The sequence below is a fragment of the Pelobates fuscus genome, chromosome 5 (genome assembly GCF_036172605.1).
Source record: "Pelobates fuscus isolate aPelFus1 chromosome 5, aPelFus1.pri, whole genome shotgun sequence".
In the NCBI taxonomy this organism is placed as follows: Eukaryota; Metazoa; Chordata; class Amphibia; order Anura; family Pelobatidae; genus Pelobates; species Pelobates fuscus.
The window spans coordinates 215,426,504-215,444,013 of record NC_086321.1 but is presented as its reverse complement, the minus strand read 5'-3'; the positions used below and the strand labels follow the sequence as shown (position 1 = coordinate 215,444,013).

Here is a 17,510-nt window from a genome sequence, read left to right as displayed (position 1 = left end):
GAGTGCCGTGCATGGCACTAGTGCCGTAGGTTGCCTACCCCTGGTGTATGCTATTGCCTCTAGTTCCCACATTTTGTTATATAGGCTCCTTGCATTAGTAAGCATACATTTAATATTATCATGAGTCTTTTTTACTTTTTGTGAATTATCAATATTACATACCACCTCTGTTCTGAGCTTTCCCCTCCCCCCATCTCCACCCCCTTTGTTCTGAGCTAAAGCCCATCTCCTTTCCATCCTATCTCCATTTTATAGATTGATTTGACCCTACCCTCCACCACTAGTTTAAAATCTCCTCCAACCTTCTAGCCATCCTATCCCCCAGCACAGCAGACCCTCTTCCGTTTAGGTGCAATCCATCATGACCATACAGGTTGTACCCAAGCGCAAAATCGGCCCAGTGCTCTAAAAACCCCAAATCCTCTTTCCTGCACCAAGACTTTAGCCACGCATTGACCTCTCTAATCTCCCGCTGCCTTTCTGCTGTAGCACGCGGCACAGGTAATATTTCTGAAACAATTACCTTGGAGGTCCTTTTCTTTAGCTTACTTCCTAGTTCCCTGAACTCATTCTTTAGGAACTTCCATTTTCCTCTGACTTTGTCATTGGTACCAATATGGACCATGACAGCTGGGTCATCTCCAGCCCCTCCCAATAATCCCTCCACTCTGTCGGCAACATGCCAGACCCGAGCACCCGGGAGACAGCAAACTGTCCGGTTGAGTCAATCAGAGTGGCAGATTACCCTATCTACTCTCCTAATAATAGAGTCCCCTACCACCACAACCTGTCTAGACTTCCTTACCCTCTCAACCCCACCCGTACTAGAGGGACTGTTCCCACGGCTGTTAGAAGGAACAGCTTCCTGCAGTACAGCTACTCCTGAGCTGATGCTCCCAACATCTTCACTCAAACGGGCAAATCTGTTAGGCTGCATGAGATCAGGACTAGCTAAACCTTTTCTCTTCCCTCCCCCCCTGCTTCCTCGCCCCACTTTCACCCAGCTACGTGCTTGTTCCCCAACTGTCTTATCTCCTCCCTCTCCACTACGTGTCCCCACTAAACTCTGCTCAGTGAGCAGCAGACTCCTTTCAAGATTGTCAATCTCCCTCAGTGTTACAATTTGCCTCTCCAGATCTCTAATCTGAGCTTCCAGAATTGCCACTCGCTCACACCCACCACAGAGGTATGGACCCTGTACAGAATCATCCAGGCATGCATACATGCGGCATGATGTGCACTGAGTTAAACTCACAATCTTGCTAGCACTCATCCCCAGTTACAAAAAACACAAGTGAGCAAAAACAATATTTACCCTCTTGGTTTAAACTCCTGTTGTTTTAACTCCTACTTAAAAGAGACTACTTGAAATAGCCTACTTTCAAGCAAACTCCAGTGAGCAAGCTCTGTGAGTCAGTAGTGTGTTTATATTGGCAATACAAATCCCACACAGGTGGAAATTAATGCCTTCAGGACGGGTGACGGACGAGGTCCGTCATCCAGGGGATACCCTTAACGACGGATGACGGACCTCGTCCGTCACGCGGTAAAATTAACCCCAGATCGCTGCAATCGCGGCGATCGTGGGGTTAATGGTGCTCCGGTCTGCCTCTGTATTAGAGGCAGACCGGGAGCACTGGATCGGGCTGTCCCAGTACATGTGCCCGCTCTGACAGCATGTCTGAGCAGGCACATGTGCTCTGCATACTCACCTCCGCCTCCCTGCACTTCCGGGTTCAGTGTGAAGTGCAGGGAGACGGATCTTCAGTGATCCTGCCCCCTGGTGTGTAAAAAAAAAAAGTTAAATTAAAATCCCACCCCCCTTTACCCATATTAATAAAAAATTAACCCCTTCCCTGCCAATTGATCACTGACTACAGTGATCAATTGGCAGGGATTACATTTTAATATGATCTGATTTTTTTTTTTAACCCCTGAGGGTTAATTCTTATTTTTTTTTTTAACCCTCAGGGGTTAAATTTATTTTATTAATTAATTTAAATATTTTAAAATTATAAATTTAGCTAGCTGGGGAGGGTGGAAGTTAGTGGGGAATTGGGGGATTTAGTGTTAGGCTAACTAGGGGTTAACGTTAAAAAAAGTTTTAAAATAAGCTTTAAAAAGTTAAAAAATTAAGTTAAAAAAAAGTTTTAATAACGTTTAAGTAAAAAATAAAAAAAATAAACCCTTTACCCAGTCCAAATAAAAATTAACCCCTTCCCTGCCAGTCTATCACTGCCTACAGTGATCAAAATACAGATCACAGTATTATACTGTGATCTAATTTTTTTTTTTTAACCCCTGACGATTAACTTTTATTTTTTAACCCTCAGGGGTTAAATTAATTTAATTAACTAATTTAAATATTGTATAATTAAATATTTTGCTAGCTGGGGTGGGTGGGAGTTATGGGAAAATGGGGAATTTACTGTTAGTGCTGCTTACTGCTAGTTAGGGGTTAACGGTAAAAGAAAAAGCTTAGAAAAATGTTAAATCTGTAAAAAAAAGTTTTACGAAAGTTTAGGAAACTTTAAAAAAATGAATAAGCAAAACAAAAGTTTAAAAAATTGTTTAAAAAGGAAAAAAAGTTTTTGGGGCGGGGCCTGACCGCCAACAGGATCAGACGTGCTCCGTCTGAGCTCCTGCTTCTGGGCCTGAGAATCGGTGCCACAAGTTGCCAAACGCAACCACTGACCCAAACTGGTGCCCACAGCGATTACCAGCAGCTGGGGTACACGGGGATACCACTCTAAGCCATGCCTGGCACTCCACAGCAACCCGACAAGGCCCGAAGCGCTCTGGAGCTTGAGCCGGGTAGGGACGGCCGCTCTCCCGGGTCTCCGACCGGTGTCTCGCTTACCCCCCCACCTCTGGACCGGGGGGGTCATCCCGGGCCCCACCCAGTGGCCACAATAACCACAGGCCTACCAAGACCCAGCAGCGTCGCTACCACGACCAACAGCCTCTCATCAAAGATGGCGGACGCCATGCATGCCGAAGGCAATGAGGGGCCCTATGACAACAGCCCAGTGCTCACAACGCGAACGGCCTACAGGTACAAACCAGCCTGCCACCCACCTCAGCCAAGAATAAACCCCCAGCAAAGCGCCCTGACTTACCACCCGGGAAGCAATCTCGGACTCCTACTCTAGCCCCAGGGCAGGCCCGAAACGGGAGGGTGAGGAGGGGGCACAGCAAACCAGCACCTGCACTGAACTGGAACACACCGCAGACACATAGGCGAACACCTACACTCCAGACGTGCAGGGAAGCAGGTCTCCCCTACGAAGAGCCGAACACCACTCTCTCACCAGCACAGAAAAAGCCGCAAAGCACAGAGACAGCCGGTTTACAGCAGGACCTCACAACACCCTTAGAGGGCATCAGCACAGCGGAGAAACAAGCATCAGTCCGGCTACACTACCCTACCGTCACCTCACCAGAAGAACACATGGAAGCGATGGACAATGCTATTAAATCAGGGTGGGATAACAGCCAGCACAGAGCTCCATGAAGCTGGACAACCACGGGATAACACACTCCCATACCTGCTTCAACTTGGCTACTGCAGCAACAAGCAGATCATTGCCACGGACGCTATTTGTTATACCAGAGTAACCTAACTAGCTATATTTTGTACCATGTCTTTGCTTAGCTTAGCTCACATTTTACGGGCAATATATGATAGGGGGACCTTCTTAAAGGCACATACACATCTGCCTCCCTGACCACGAGGTTTAGCTTGCCCCTGGGTCACACATACACCACACCACCCTGTTAAAGATGTGCACCTAGCTGTTAAGATGGCCGCCGTGCCTGGCATCCTGTTACCCACTGGATTAAGCACTAATTGCACCATACTATACATGTCAATCCTAAAATGCAATGTCAGACGCCTATCGATATGTTTACACATGGTTAATAAATTGAGGTCTGCATATTAAGCTAAGATGCCAGCGTAACTGGGTGGAACATTTTTTGTACTTGTAAAATCAGCGCTCTCAGTTTATGTTTTAAGCCATTATTTTGCAAACTCTGATTTTATTTATTTAGCATGCATACTCTTCACAACAAGCACGATTAAGCGAGTAAATGTAACTGTACTGCATAACCGATAGTAAACTATGCTCTGTTCATGCTTTTCAAAAAAAAAAAATTGTGCACTGTTCAAATGCCATAAATGTAACATCAATGTGAAATATCTATGCTCACTAACACTATTGTGGCAGAGTGAGCGGTCTTGTCTAACCATGCACTCAAAAATAAAGAATTAAAAAAAAAAAAAAAAAGTTAAAAAAGTTAAAAAATTAATTTAATAACGCTCATTACCACTACACCTGGTACAAGCTAGCGGAAAAATGATCCCACGCTAAGGTTCAAAATATGCCTTTTGAAATACCCTGGGATGTCTTCTTTAAGAAATAGTATGGCTTTATGGGGTATTTGGATTATATAGCCTGGTAAAATACTCTAAAATGGGACATGGGCACAGCGTAAAAATGTAAAGTTTGAAAAAAAATGGAATGGCTGTGTCCCAAATGTGCCCCTCCGATGTCCACATATACCTGGCAACGGTACATACGGGGGTATTTTTGTACTCAGCCGACATAGCTGAGCAACATATAAAGTATTATAGAGTGGTGGTACACATAAGGTTTGCAAAATATACTGTGCAAACTCACTTTGTGTGTCAAAAAGGCAGAAAAAACGCTTACTACCACTACACCTGGTACAAGCTAGCGGAAAAATTATCCCACACTAAGGTTCAAAATATGCCTTTTGAAATACCCTGGGATGTCTTCTTTAAGAAATGGTATGGCTTTATGGGGTATTTGGATTATATAGCCTGGTAAAATACTCTAAAATGGGACATGGGCACAGAGTAAAAATTTAAAGTTTGAAAAAAAATGGAATGGCTGTGTCCCAAATGTGCCCCTCCGATGTCCACATATACCTGGCAAAGGTACATACGGGGGTATTTTTGTACTCAGCCGACATAGCTGAGCAACATATGAAGTATTATACAGTCGTAGCACACATAAGGTTTGCAAAATATACTGTGCAAACTCACTTTGTGTGTCAAAAAGGCAGAAAAAACGCTTATTACCACTACACCTGGTACAAGCTAGCGGAAAAATTATCCCACGCTAAGGTTCAAAATATGCCTTTTGAAATACCCTGGGGTGTCTACTTTAAGAAATGGTAGGCCTTTGTGGGGTAGTTTGAATTTAAAACTTACGAAGATGCTTGGAAATTGCAAATAGGCCCAGCGTCAAAATTCAAAGTTCTGTAAAAACTGATATGGCTTGGTCTCCAATATGCCACTGTAGCTTCACAGAATAGTGCCAAAGACATTCATTGGGGATGTCTTTTTACTCAGAAGACTTAGCTGAGCATAATTTGGAGCTTTTGAACTTAGTGGCACATATGAAATATACAAAATGCCCAGCAAAAATGCAATCCGTATGTCAAAAAATGCACAAAATTATTTTTTACCACATACTTTGGCATATATTGGTGAAAAAATGGGGGCATGCTAAGGCACAATATGCACCTTATGATATACCCTGGAGTGTCTACTTTTACAAATGGTAGGCCTTTGTGGGGGTTTTTGAACAGTCAAACTGTTATAATACCCCAAATGGAAGCATAGGCTCATTAAATCCGTCCCTCAAAATTCTACTGTGAATACTGAAAAAGACAGGTCTCCTGTATGGCACTGTAGCTTCACGAAATAGTGCCATAGACATACAATGGGGGAGTCCTTTTACTCAGAAGACTTAGCTGAGCATAATTTGGGGGGGTTGAACTTAGTGGCACATATGAAATATACAAAATGCCCAGCAAAAATGCAATCCGTATGTAAAAAATGCACAAAATTATTTTTTACCACATACTTTGGCATGTAATGGTAAAAAAATGGGGGCATGTTAAGGCACAATATGCACCTTATGAGATACCCTGGAGTGTCTACTTTTACAAATGGTAGGCCTTTGTGGGGGTTTTTGAACAGTCAAACTGTTATAATACCCCAAATGGAAGCATAGGCTCATTAAATCCGTCTCTCAAAATTCTACTGTGAATACTGAAAAAGACAGGTCTCCTGTATGGCACTGTAGCTTCACGAAATAGTGCCATAGACATACAATGGGGGAGTCCTTTTACTCAGAAGACTTAGCTGAGCATAATTTGGGGGGGTTGAACTTAGTGGCACATATGAAATATACAAAATGCCCAGCAAAAATGCAATCCGTATGTAAAAAATGCACAAAATTATTTTTTACCACATACTTTGGCATGTAATGGTAAAAAAATGGGGGCATGTTAAGGCACAATATGCACCTTATGAGATACCCTGGAGTGTCTACTTTTACAAATGGTAGGCCTTTGTGGGGGTTTTTGAACAGTCAAACTGTTATAATACCCCAAATGGAAGCATAGGCTCATTAAATCCGTCTCTCAAAATTCTACTGTGAATACTGAAAAGGACAGGTCTCCTATATGGCACTGTAGCTTCACAAAATAGTGCCAAAGACATACAATGGGGGTACCGTTGTACTCAGCAGAAGTAACTGAACACATAATAAAACTTTGTACAGGAATAGCACACACCAACTTTACAAAATACACATGAGAAGTTCTTTGTTATACGTTTGTGTGCGAAAACCCCCCAAAAACACAATTTTACTCCAATATTTAGCAGAGGTTGGCGGTAAAATGGCTACTTAGAAAGTGTCAAAACAACCTTAGGTAAAAAGCCTGTGATGTCTACTTTATATAAATATATACCGTATATACTCGAGTATAAGCCGAGTTTTTTAGCACATTTTTTGTGCTAAAAAACCCCAACTCGACTTATACTCAAGTCAGTGTCTGTATTATGGCAATTTGCATTGCCATAATACAGACTGGGGGAGAGGGGTGCTGGCAGAGAGCTTACTTACCTGTCCTGCAGCTCCTGTCAGCTCTCTCCTCCTCCGCGCCGTCCGTTCAGCACCTCCGTCAGCTCCCAGTGTAAATCTCGCGAGAGCCGCGGCTCTCGCGAGACTTACAGTGGGAGCTGACAGAAGAGCTGACCGGACCGGCGCGGAGGAGGAGGGAGCTGACAGGAGCTGCAGGACAGGTAAGTTACAGCTCTGCCAGCCCCCCTCCCCCCTACTGAACTACCAATGCCAGTGGACCACCAGGGAAGGAGAGCCCCCCTCCCTGCCATGTATCAAGCAGGGAGGGGGGACGAAAAAAAATAAATTAGTAATAATAAAAAAAATTAATAATTAAATAATAAATAATAATACAAAAATAATAATAATTAAATTAAATAAATAAAAATAATAAATAATAATTAAAAAAAATTGCCCACCCCCCACTAAGGCTCTGCAACACACACACACACACACACACACTGCACTCATACACACACACTGCACTCATACACACACACTGCACTCATACACACACACTGCACTCATACACACACTGCACTCATACACACACTGCACTCATACCCACACTGCACTCATACCCACACGCTGCACTCATACACTCACACTGCATTCATACATTCACACTGCATTCATACACTCACACTGCATTCATACACACACTGCACTCATACACACACTGCACTCATACACACGCTGCATTCATACACACACTGCACTCATACACACACACTGCACTCATACACTCACACTGCACTCATACACTCACACTGCACTCATACACTCACACTGCACTCATACACTCACACTGCACTCATACACTCACGCTGCACTCATACACTCACGCTGCACTCATACACTCACGCTGCACTCATACACACACACTGCACTCATACTTACACACACTGCATTCATACACTCACACTGCATTCATACACTCACACTGCATTCATACACACACACTGCATTCATTATACACACACTGTAAATAAATATTCAATTAATATATTTTTTTTAGGATCTAATTTTATTTAGAAATTTACCAGTAGCTGCTGCATTTCTCACCCTAGTCTTATACTCGAGTCAATAAGTTTTCCCAGTTTTTTGGGGTAAAATTAGGGGCCTCGGCTTATATTCGGGTCGGCTTATACTCGAGTATATACGGTACTTTTGTGTGGCAATTTTGTTTTATTTTATGGCTATTAGGCTTACAAGACAAACATACCAAATTCTAAAATCGCTCCACATTAAAATTTTATTTTACTCCTTGCGCTTTGTGACCTGTAACTACCAAAAAAAACTTAAAATCCCAGACACATTATATATTCTGTAAATCAGAACAAATAAATGAATTTATTTTTAATTACTTTCCTTAACCTGTACTAATTATGCACACATTATGATTGCAAAAACTGTAAAAAAAACAATATTTTTCATTTATTTTGCATTTTTCTGTTACAGTGTGGGGGGCAGGGGGAGAAAAGGCTACAGTGGGGGGGCAGGGGGAGAAAAGGTTACAGGGGGGGGGCGGTGGTGACATGGGGAGGGCAGGTAGTGAAGGGGTGACATGGGGAGGGCAGGGAGTAAAGGGGTGACACATAGGGGAAGGCAGGGAGTGAAGGGGTGACATGGGAAGGGCAGGGAGTGAAGGGGTTACATGGGGAGGGCAGGGAGTGAAGGGGTTACATGGGGAGGGCAGGGAGTGAAGGGGTTACATGGGGAGGGCAGGGAGTGAAGGGGTTACATGGGGAGGGCAGGGAGTGAAGGGGTTACATGGGGAGGGCAGGGGGTGAAGTGGTTACATGGGGAGGGCAGGGGGTGAAGGGGTTACATGGGGAGGGCAGGGGGTGAAGGGGTTACATTGGGGAGGGCAGGGGGTGAAGGGGTTACATTGGGGAGGGCAGGGAGTGAAGGGGTTACATGGGGAGGGCAGGGAGTTAAGGGGTTACATGGGGAGGGCAGGGGTAAAGGGGTTGCAGGGGGTGAAGGGGTTACATGGGGAGGGCAGGGGTTGCAGGGGGTGAAGGGGTTACATGGGGAGGGCAGGGAGTGAAGGGGTTACATGGGGAGGGCAGGGAGTGAAGGGGTTACATGGGGAGGGCAGGGAGTGAAGGGGTTACATGGGGAGGGCAGGGGGTGAAGTGGTTACATGGGGAGGGCAGGGGGTGAAGGGGTTACATGGGGAGGGCAGGGGGTGAAGGGGTTACATGGGGAGGGCAGGGGGTGAAGGGGTTACATTGGGGAGGGCAGGGGGTGAAGGGGTTACATTGGGGAGGGCAGGGAGTGAAGGGGTTACATGGGGAGGCAGGGAGTGAAGGGGTTACATGGGGAGGGCAGGGGTAAAGGGGTTGCAGGGGGTGAAGGGGTTACATGGGGAGGGCAGGGGTTGCAGGGGGTGAAGGGGTTACATGGGGAGGGCAGGGGGTGAAGTGGTTACATGGGAGGGCAGGGGGTGAAATGGTTACATGGGGGCAGGGGGTGAAGTGGTTACATGGGGAAGGGCAGGGGGTGAAGGGGTTATATGGGGAGGGCAGGGGGTGAAGTGGTTACATGGGGAGGCCAGGGGGTGAAGGGGTTACATGGGGAGGCCAGGGGGTGAAGGGGTTAAATTGGGGAGGGCAGGGAGTGAAGAGGTTACATGGGGAGGGCAGGGAGTGAAGGGATTACATGGGGGAGGGCAGGGGTTGCAGGGGGTGAAGGGGTTACATGGGGAGGGCAGGGGTTGCAGGGGGTGAAGGGGTTACATGGGGAGGGCAGTGGGTGAAGTGGTTACATGGGAGGGCAGGGGGTGAAATGGTTACATGGGGGCAGGGGGTGAAGGGGTTACATGGGGGAGGGCAGGGGGTGAAGGGGTTACATGGGGGAGGGCAGGGGGTGAAGGGGTTACATGGGGAGGGCAGGGAGTGAAGTGGTTACATGGGGGCAGGGGGTGAAATGGTTACATGGGGGGAGGGCAGGGGGTGAAGGGGTTACATGGGGGAGGGCAGGGGGTGAAGGGGTTACATGGGGGGAGGGCAGGGGGTGAAGGGGTTACATGGGGGGAGGGCAGGGGGTGAAGTGGTTACATGGGGGGGCAGGGGGTGAAGGGGTTACATGGGGAGGGAGGACATGGTCTGGGGCTGTGTCCTACCTGTAATAAATTCCCTGGTGGTCCAGTGTCTCCCTGGTGGTCCGTTGGGGTTACTCTCCCGTCTGCAGCTCCGCCGGGTGCAGAGCTGCAGACAGTGTAATAAAAATCTCGCGAGCTCCCTGAGTGTTGCCATGGTAACGCTCTGGGAGCTCGCGAGACTTCTATCACACGGTCTGCAGCTCTGCACCTGGCGGAGCTGCAGACAGGAGCTGCTGGGCAGACTGACTGGAGGGAGCCCGGCGGCATACAGGGCAAGCCGCCGGGCTCCCTCCTGGTGTCAGTCTGCTTGCCTGACTCCCCAGCGGCCCTGGATGTGTGGGTCAGCGCGACCCACTGGGAATCGCCCTGCGACCCACACTTTGGGAACCGCTGCATTAGAGTAAAGCATACAACCCTCAATGAAAACAAACATAAAAATGGTATGAAACATACAAATAAAATGAAAGTATATATAATTAGCATAATAGCTTGTTCAATAGAATATTCTGGGCATAGTATTAAAACAACTCTTTCTTTAACAACCCCGGAGGGGGTACTCGCATTAATCCACACACACACTGCTGACAATCCAATATGACAAACTTTATTATCTTTACAGGTTAAAATAGGAAATAAAAAGGAGCAGATCTAGTGCCTTTCTGATCAGTTCACTAAAAAGAACTTTCCAAAGTTCTCAGATGCAGCCTAACAGCGAACAACCTGTATTCGGCATCCTCTCCTTTTACACAACCTTGTGTTCAGTCTCCTTGTATGACGCATTTTGCTCCGCCCGTCAGAGCTTCTTCAAATGCGTGGTAGACTCAGTGCAGTACAGCAGTATTATATACTATTGTAAATGATGCACTTTGTAATGAGTCAATCCTCAATTAGGTAAATTTTAACAATAAGGTGACAGAAACAACTTTAAAATGTATACGGATGTCAGATTAAAAACACAAGAAAAACACATATTGCAATCGACTTTTCAAAATAATTAATATAAAAACGATAGAAGAGGAGGAAAATTATATATATATATATATATATATATATACTGTGAAAGTGTTGGGGATGGTGTATATCTGGCACCCGGACTTTTGCGCAGCCACTATCATGTGCTTACTATGTGGGTAACCACATGCAGCCCCAGGGAAAGTTAAGTTTAAATGTAATTTTTTTCTATGTTGTTATTTGGGTCCCTGGGGTGGAGTATTCGGAAGAGCAGGGTGGGCCGATTCTCCACCCCACTGTCAGAGTGGCTGTGCATGAGTCCAAGAAGTTTTCTGAGGAGTTCTGGCTCACTGCCTAATGAGGTCATTAGCCTCACCTGTAGGGACTGTAAGCAGCGTTATAACTGCTGTTAAAGCAGGGTGGAGTGGGGAAGTGGTTTGTGGAGAAAGAAAATTTTCTACTATTTGTAAGCATTGCTGCTTTGTATATCCTGTTGTATCCTGATGTACCTGGCTACTTCTTGAGAACAGAAAATAAACAGGCCAGAGGCCAAAAGATCTTGGACAAACACACACAGGGAAGTTAGTGTGTCACAATACACGCACGCACTATCTTCCAAAATGGCAAACAATGAAAACCAATTAATGGAATAACAAGTCAATAAAAAAGAAAGGAGGGGAATAAAACGAACCTCTAAATCATAAAAATAAGTAGGAAAAAAGTGATAGTCTAACCCTGATTACCACAGGGAATCTTAATAAAAATAACATTGCCATAAAAAGTGTATACAAAATTTATATATGATATGATATAATTAATGAAAAAATTTCAAAAGGAAGGACACATTTTAAAAATTAGAGTAACTGAGTGAGATAAAAAAAAATGTAATCCAAAAAATTTTAAATATCAAAATCAACATTCTGTTTAAGTGTGTTTAATCGAAAGTTGCTCAATAAGGACTTTACAGATTGGTGATATCCCTATAACACTCATTCTTTTATTTTCACCACATAAATATATGTTATCATATTGCTGCTTCCTGGTATCTCTATCTCACATTTAGGGATAGTTATCTGATAATTATCTGACAACTCAGTTAAAAAAATCAGTAAGGACACATTAACTTTTATTATTTAGGGCATTTTAAAAAAAAATTTGATATGCTACAAGCAATAGCCACTTACAGACATCTCTTTGATGAAAACAAATGAGTTAGTGGGATAGTGAATGTACCTATATATCAACATATTCCTCTGGAGGATGTCATCAAAAACTTAAGAACGGTCTACAGCCTACAAAATTGAGGGAAGTGGAAAAGGTTGTCCAGATGTTCCCCTAACCTGGAGACAAAATTTAAGTATTGCATGCTCTAGACCAGGGGTGCCCAAAAGGTAGATCCCCAGATGCAGAACTACAACTCCCATGATGCTATGAATGCCTTTACATAGTTACATAGCTGAAAAGAGACTTGCGTCCATCAAGTTCAGCCTTCCTCACATTTGTTTTTTGCTGTCGATCCAAAAGAAGGCAAAAAAAAAAAACAGTTCCAATTTTGCAACAAGCTAGGAAAAAAATTCCTTCTTGACCCCAGAATGGCAGTCAGATTTATCCTTGGATTAAGCAGTTATTACCCTACATTAAAAGATTATATCCTTGAATATTCTGTTTTTGTAAGTATGCATCTAGTAGCTGTTTGAACAGCTGTATGGACTCTGATAAAACCACCTCTTCAAGCAGAAAATTCCACATCCTTATTGTTCTTACAGTAAAAAAACTTTCCTTTGTCTTAGACAAGATTTTCTTTCTTCTTTCTTTAGAATGACAAAGCATCATGGAAGCTATAGTTTTAAAACATGTGGGGAGCTACCTTTTGGGCACCCCTGCTCTAGACTGTATTGTTTGGTAGAGCTACATTAACAGACATAATTACTGCTCTAGAGTCTAGACAGGGCCGGCGCTCCCTATAGGCAAACCCAGGTGGACGTCTAGGGCACTGCTTAAGGGGCGGCGCCGGCCCTGACAAGTTAGATTATTTTGAGTATGCCGCCGACCTCTTTACTGGGCACCCGGAAGCACTTACATTGTTGCTCACTAGTACCCAGTAAAACACAGGTCCGGCTGCATCCACCTCAGCCAGGCCCCCCCCCCCCTCCCAGACATGCATTGTGGCAGTGCACAGGCGCTTCAATTCCTTGCTTCCGCCCCTTCCCCTGTACGTGGGGAGAAGTGGGTGGAAGCATAACAAGAAATGTGCAGAGAAAGGACGTGGTGGGCAGCCAGGCGCAGGCAATGAACAGCAATGAAAGTAAGGTATGTCAGAGAATGTGTGTTAGTCTGCTTCAGTCAGTATGTTTATGTATGTCAGTCGTTATCGGTCAGTGTGTGTCTGTATGGGTCAGTGTCTGTGTCTGCATGGGCCACTGTGTGCCTGCATGGGTCAATGTGTCTGTATGTGTTTGTCTGCATGGATCAGTGTGTGTGTATATGAGTCTGTGTGCGTCAGTCTACATGGGTAAGTGCGTGTGTGTCAGTTTGCATGGTCAGTGTGTGTCTACTTGCGTCAGTGTGTTAGTCTGCATGATTGGGTGAAGCAAATGGGGCGGCAAATTTGTTTTTGCCTAGGGCGCCAAAAATGCTTGCACCGGCCCTGAGTCTAGAGCAGCAATTCTGTCTGTTAGCTCAACCAAGCAACTTTTTAATACTCAGATTAATAGCATGTTTTAGAAGATATGCTTCATGACCTTCGATGTCCACCAGAATACAACACATGGATCTGAAATCCAGGGCAGATTCAAAAATGAAAAATATGTAAAGAACAAGTCATAGATTGTATCAATTCACCTAAGCAGCCACAATTCCTGTCACTGGATTTGATACATATATGGGCAACAATACAGCCCTTCTTTACTTTTTACTGTAACAGTCCCTGAATACTAGTGCAAATTTAAGGACTTAATTTCATAAATCAAAATACATGGTTGGGCTTAACAACAAATAAAGCTTGAGAAACCCAAACTACTATATGTTTCCTTACATAAGAAAGCACAACAGATATCAGGAAAATACATTTGTGCATCCATTGTTTAAATCATCCCCTCCATCAAAGTTAATAATAAAACATATTGGTGGACCAAAGTGCTTTGTACTAACATTCCATATGTGAGGGTGTTGGAACACCAATAATGACTAAATGTTAATGTTTAACTTCAATGCCTCTCTGTTCTTTCACCTTTCTCATCTTCCATCCTCCTCTTCCGTTTTCCGTCTTCTCCACCAAAATGAGTATTCCTTCTTTATTTCAAGCTTCTACCACACAAAAAGAACTAAAATGAATGCACCAGTTCCCTATGCCGGCCTATGTTTCCTTGTAGTATAGGTAGTATAGAGGGTTTTGTTGTACTAGTAAATAAAATAGACCAGGGAACCTGTATTTATGCCCACCCTCCCTCCATTTATTTTTCAGGTCCTCTACGACAGCAAGGACTAGATATGACAGTATAACCCAGTACCCTCAATGCTGCAATGGAGCAGACATAGATATATATCTCTGACTCCATTATAGAAACAGGGATTGCTAGGGAAGTCTCCCGATTTTCTCATGAACTTAAAGGGACAACTTAATGTAGTTGTTCTGGTAATTATATTCAGTCCCTGCAGGCTTTTTGCAGTAAACACTGTCTTTTCAGAGAAAATTTTGTGTTTACATTACAGCCTAGGGACACTACCAGTGGTAGTCACTCAGATGGTTACTAAAGGTGCTTCCTGGGGCAGTGCAGCACAGTATGCAACACTGACATTCAGTGTCTCCACCCTCTATGAGGAGCTGGTGATTGACCAGGGTGATGTTTTGCTCCAACCCCAGCCCACCTCCTTGGCTGAGATAATCAGAATTGACAATCTCAGCCTATCCAAAGTTTTCCTATGGGAAAGCATTGTCCATGGCTGAGATCATCAATTCTGATGATGTCAACCAAGAAGGCTGATCAGGGGCAGAGCCAATACCAGCAGACTGGAATAAAGGTAATATTTTACTATATTTAAGAAGGCATGGGGGGAAGGAAGGGGGTCTAGATAGTGATTTGGACACCATAGGGTGTGTTCCTGACCCTATAGTTCACCTTTAATATTGCTCACTACTGCTAGGCTTTGTTATTTGCCAGTAGCTCTTCTCATGATAAGCTGATCTGTCCTTCTTACACACTTGTAAGGGTTTTTGTTATGTATCAATAGAGAGTTTATTCTATATTAGGCAACAGTTGTAACATCATGATGCAAAATAAATAAATAACACAGTTCACTATTTTTCCATACCTCCATGTGATATAACTTTTTGGTATGGCTCAATGACTTTCATGTCAATTCTCTGTTCTTGCTCTCCAATTACAACCGTTCTCCATAATCTGTTATCAGCTCTCTCTTCTTCTGCTGTGTACTCTTTGATGGACTCAAAATCCTCTGTTACAACTTGCCCAAGTGCTGGTCGATCATCTAAAATGAATTTGCAGAACATATTCAATTACAGCTTTTGAAATACATTATATTATTATGATAATTATGTACATAAGTGTATACACAGGCTGGTGTATCTAATCAGTAATCTTACCTCGAATAAAAAGTAAACATTAATAATAATTAATAACAGTATAGTGACAGAATGGGGCACAGATGTTTTGGGGATCAAGCGGAGGCAATCAAGAACCCCATGAACATCTGCAGTGCTTACAGGCAACTGTCCATGTCCTCTCATACAAAATAATCCTGCAAACAAGTACAATGTGAGATATATATACTGGCATATGCCTAATGATGGACACATAACTCAGTGTATAGAAAATATCATAAATCCATTTAATATACATGTGAGCATAACTGTAGATTTTAAGGTGGATTTCGCCAATTTCATATGTCAGCTGCGGACAAGTACCTAGGGATTCAGATAAAAGCAGACTTCGTTGCTTTATTTGCATCTAATTATACCCCTCTCCCCACCCCTCTTGCCCCTTAGTGCTCTCCCCACCCCTCTTGCCCCTTAGTGCTCTCCTATCTCTTAGTGATCTCCCCTTACCACCTGTCCCTTAGGGATCTCCCCTTACCACCTGTCCCTTAGGGATCTCCCCTCCTGTCCCTTAGTGCTCTCCACTGCCCTTCTGTCCCTTAGTGATCTCCTCTCCCCTCCTGTCCCTTATTGCTCTCCTCTGCCCCCCATCCCTTAATTCTTCCCCTGATCCTTAGTGCTCTCCCTTTCCCCTGTCCTTTAGAGTCTCCCCCCACCTTTCCCTTATTGGTCTCCCCCCCAAACTTTCCCTTAGTGGTCTCCCCCCCATCGTTCCCATAGTGGTCTCTCCTGACCCCACACATCTTTCCCTTAGTGGTCTCTCCCCCCCATCTTTCCCTTAGTGTTCTCTCCTCCCCCCTGTCCCCCCATCTTTCCCTTAGTGGTGTCTCCCCCAACACCCCCAGTGTCCATTAGTGCTGTCTCCCTCCCCTTAGTGCTATCTCCCCCCCAGTGTCCTTTAGTGCTGTCTCCCCCCCAATGACCCTTAATGCTGCCCCCCCCACCAGTGTCCCTTAGCCTCCCCTCCCTTCCCCGGAGTGTCTCCTGCCTATTTGTAGCGTGGCTGGGTGGTGCGGACCGCGGGATAGGAGCTTCAGTTTCTGGTACCTGGCCGGTTCCCCCCCAGTGTCCCTTAGTGATGTCTCCCTCCCCAGTGTCCCTTAGTGCTGTATCCCCCCCGTGTCCTTTAGTGCTGTCTATCGCCCCCCAATGTCCCTTAATGCTTCCGCCCCCCCCAGTGTCCCTTAGTCTCCCCTCCCTTACCCGGTGTGTCTCCTGCCTCTTTGTAGCATGGCCAGGTGGTGCGGACTGTGGTACAGGAGCTTCAGTTTCCTGTACCTTGCCAGACTGCCAGGAAGTGCTCGCTGAGAGAGCACTTACTTTCAATCCAGCCAGGTACAGGAAACAGAACTCCTGTACCGTGGTCCGTGCTGCCCGGCCACACTACACTAAGTGATCCAGTAGGAGGGAGCGCTGTGCGTTTCCCTCCTAACGGGTCACTCAAATCTGGCGCTCCCCGAAACCAGTGCGCCCTTGGCGACTGCCTAAGTCACCTATAGGACGCGCCAGCCCTGATTATAGTCATGTCTATAATAGGACAGTGGACAAAGGACCACCCTCTGTTCCCCTGATTTTCTGGATGTCTCTCTACCTGAGCCTCTCTGTGTGTCTCTGTCTCTCCTACCAGCCCTTCTGTGCTTATCTTTCACCCCTTTTTCAGCCTCTCTGCATATTCTTTTTAAAGAATGTCAGATTGCGTATTAAGATTTTTGGATGATATAAAAAGATATTACGGCGAGCCATTTATAGAAGAAATTATATACATAAAAAGACTTATCCCAATGACTCTTAACATATACATATTTATTAGGGATGTGCATGGGGAAAATATTCAGTTCGGTTCGGCATTCCGAAATTCGAGACTTTAGCAATCTGAACTTCATCACTTCGACAC

The 17,510-nt window shown here is 44.8% G+C and overlaps 1 protein-coding gene across 1 annotated transcript in view; it reads right to left on the bottom strand.

Annotated features, from left to right (window-relative positions):
* The window catches only part of PRUNE2 (prune homolog 2 with BCH domain), a 377,810-nt gene that overhangs the window by 68,647 nt on the left and 291,653 nt on the right, over window positions 1-17,510 (bottom strand). Inside the window, exon 12 of the mRNA XM_063456533.1 lies at window positions 15,313-15,489. Within this exon, the coding sequence (XP_063312603.1) occupies window positions 15,313-15,489 (177 nt within the window). The remainder of the gene's footprint in view (window positions 1-15,312; window positions 15,490-17,510) is intronic.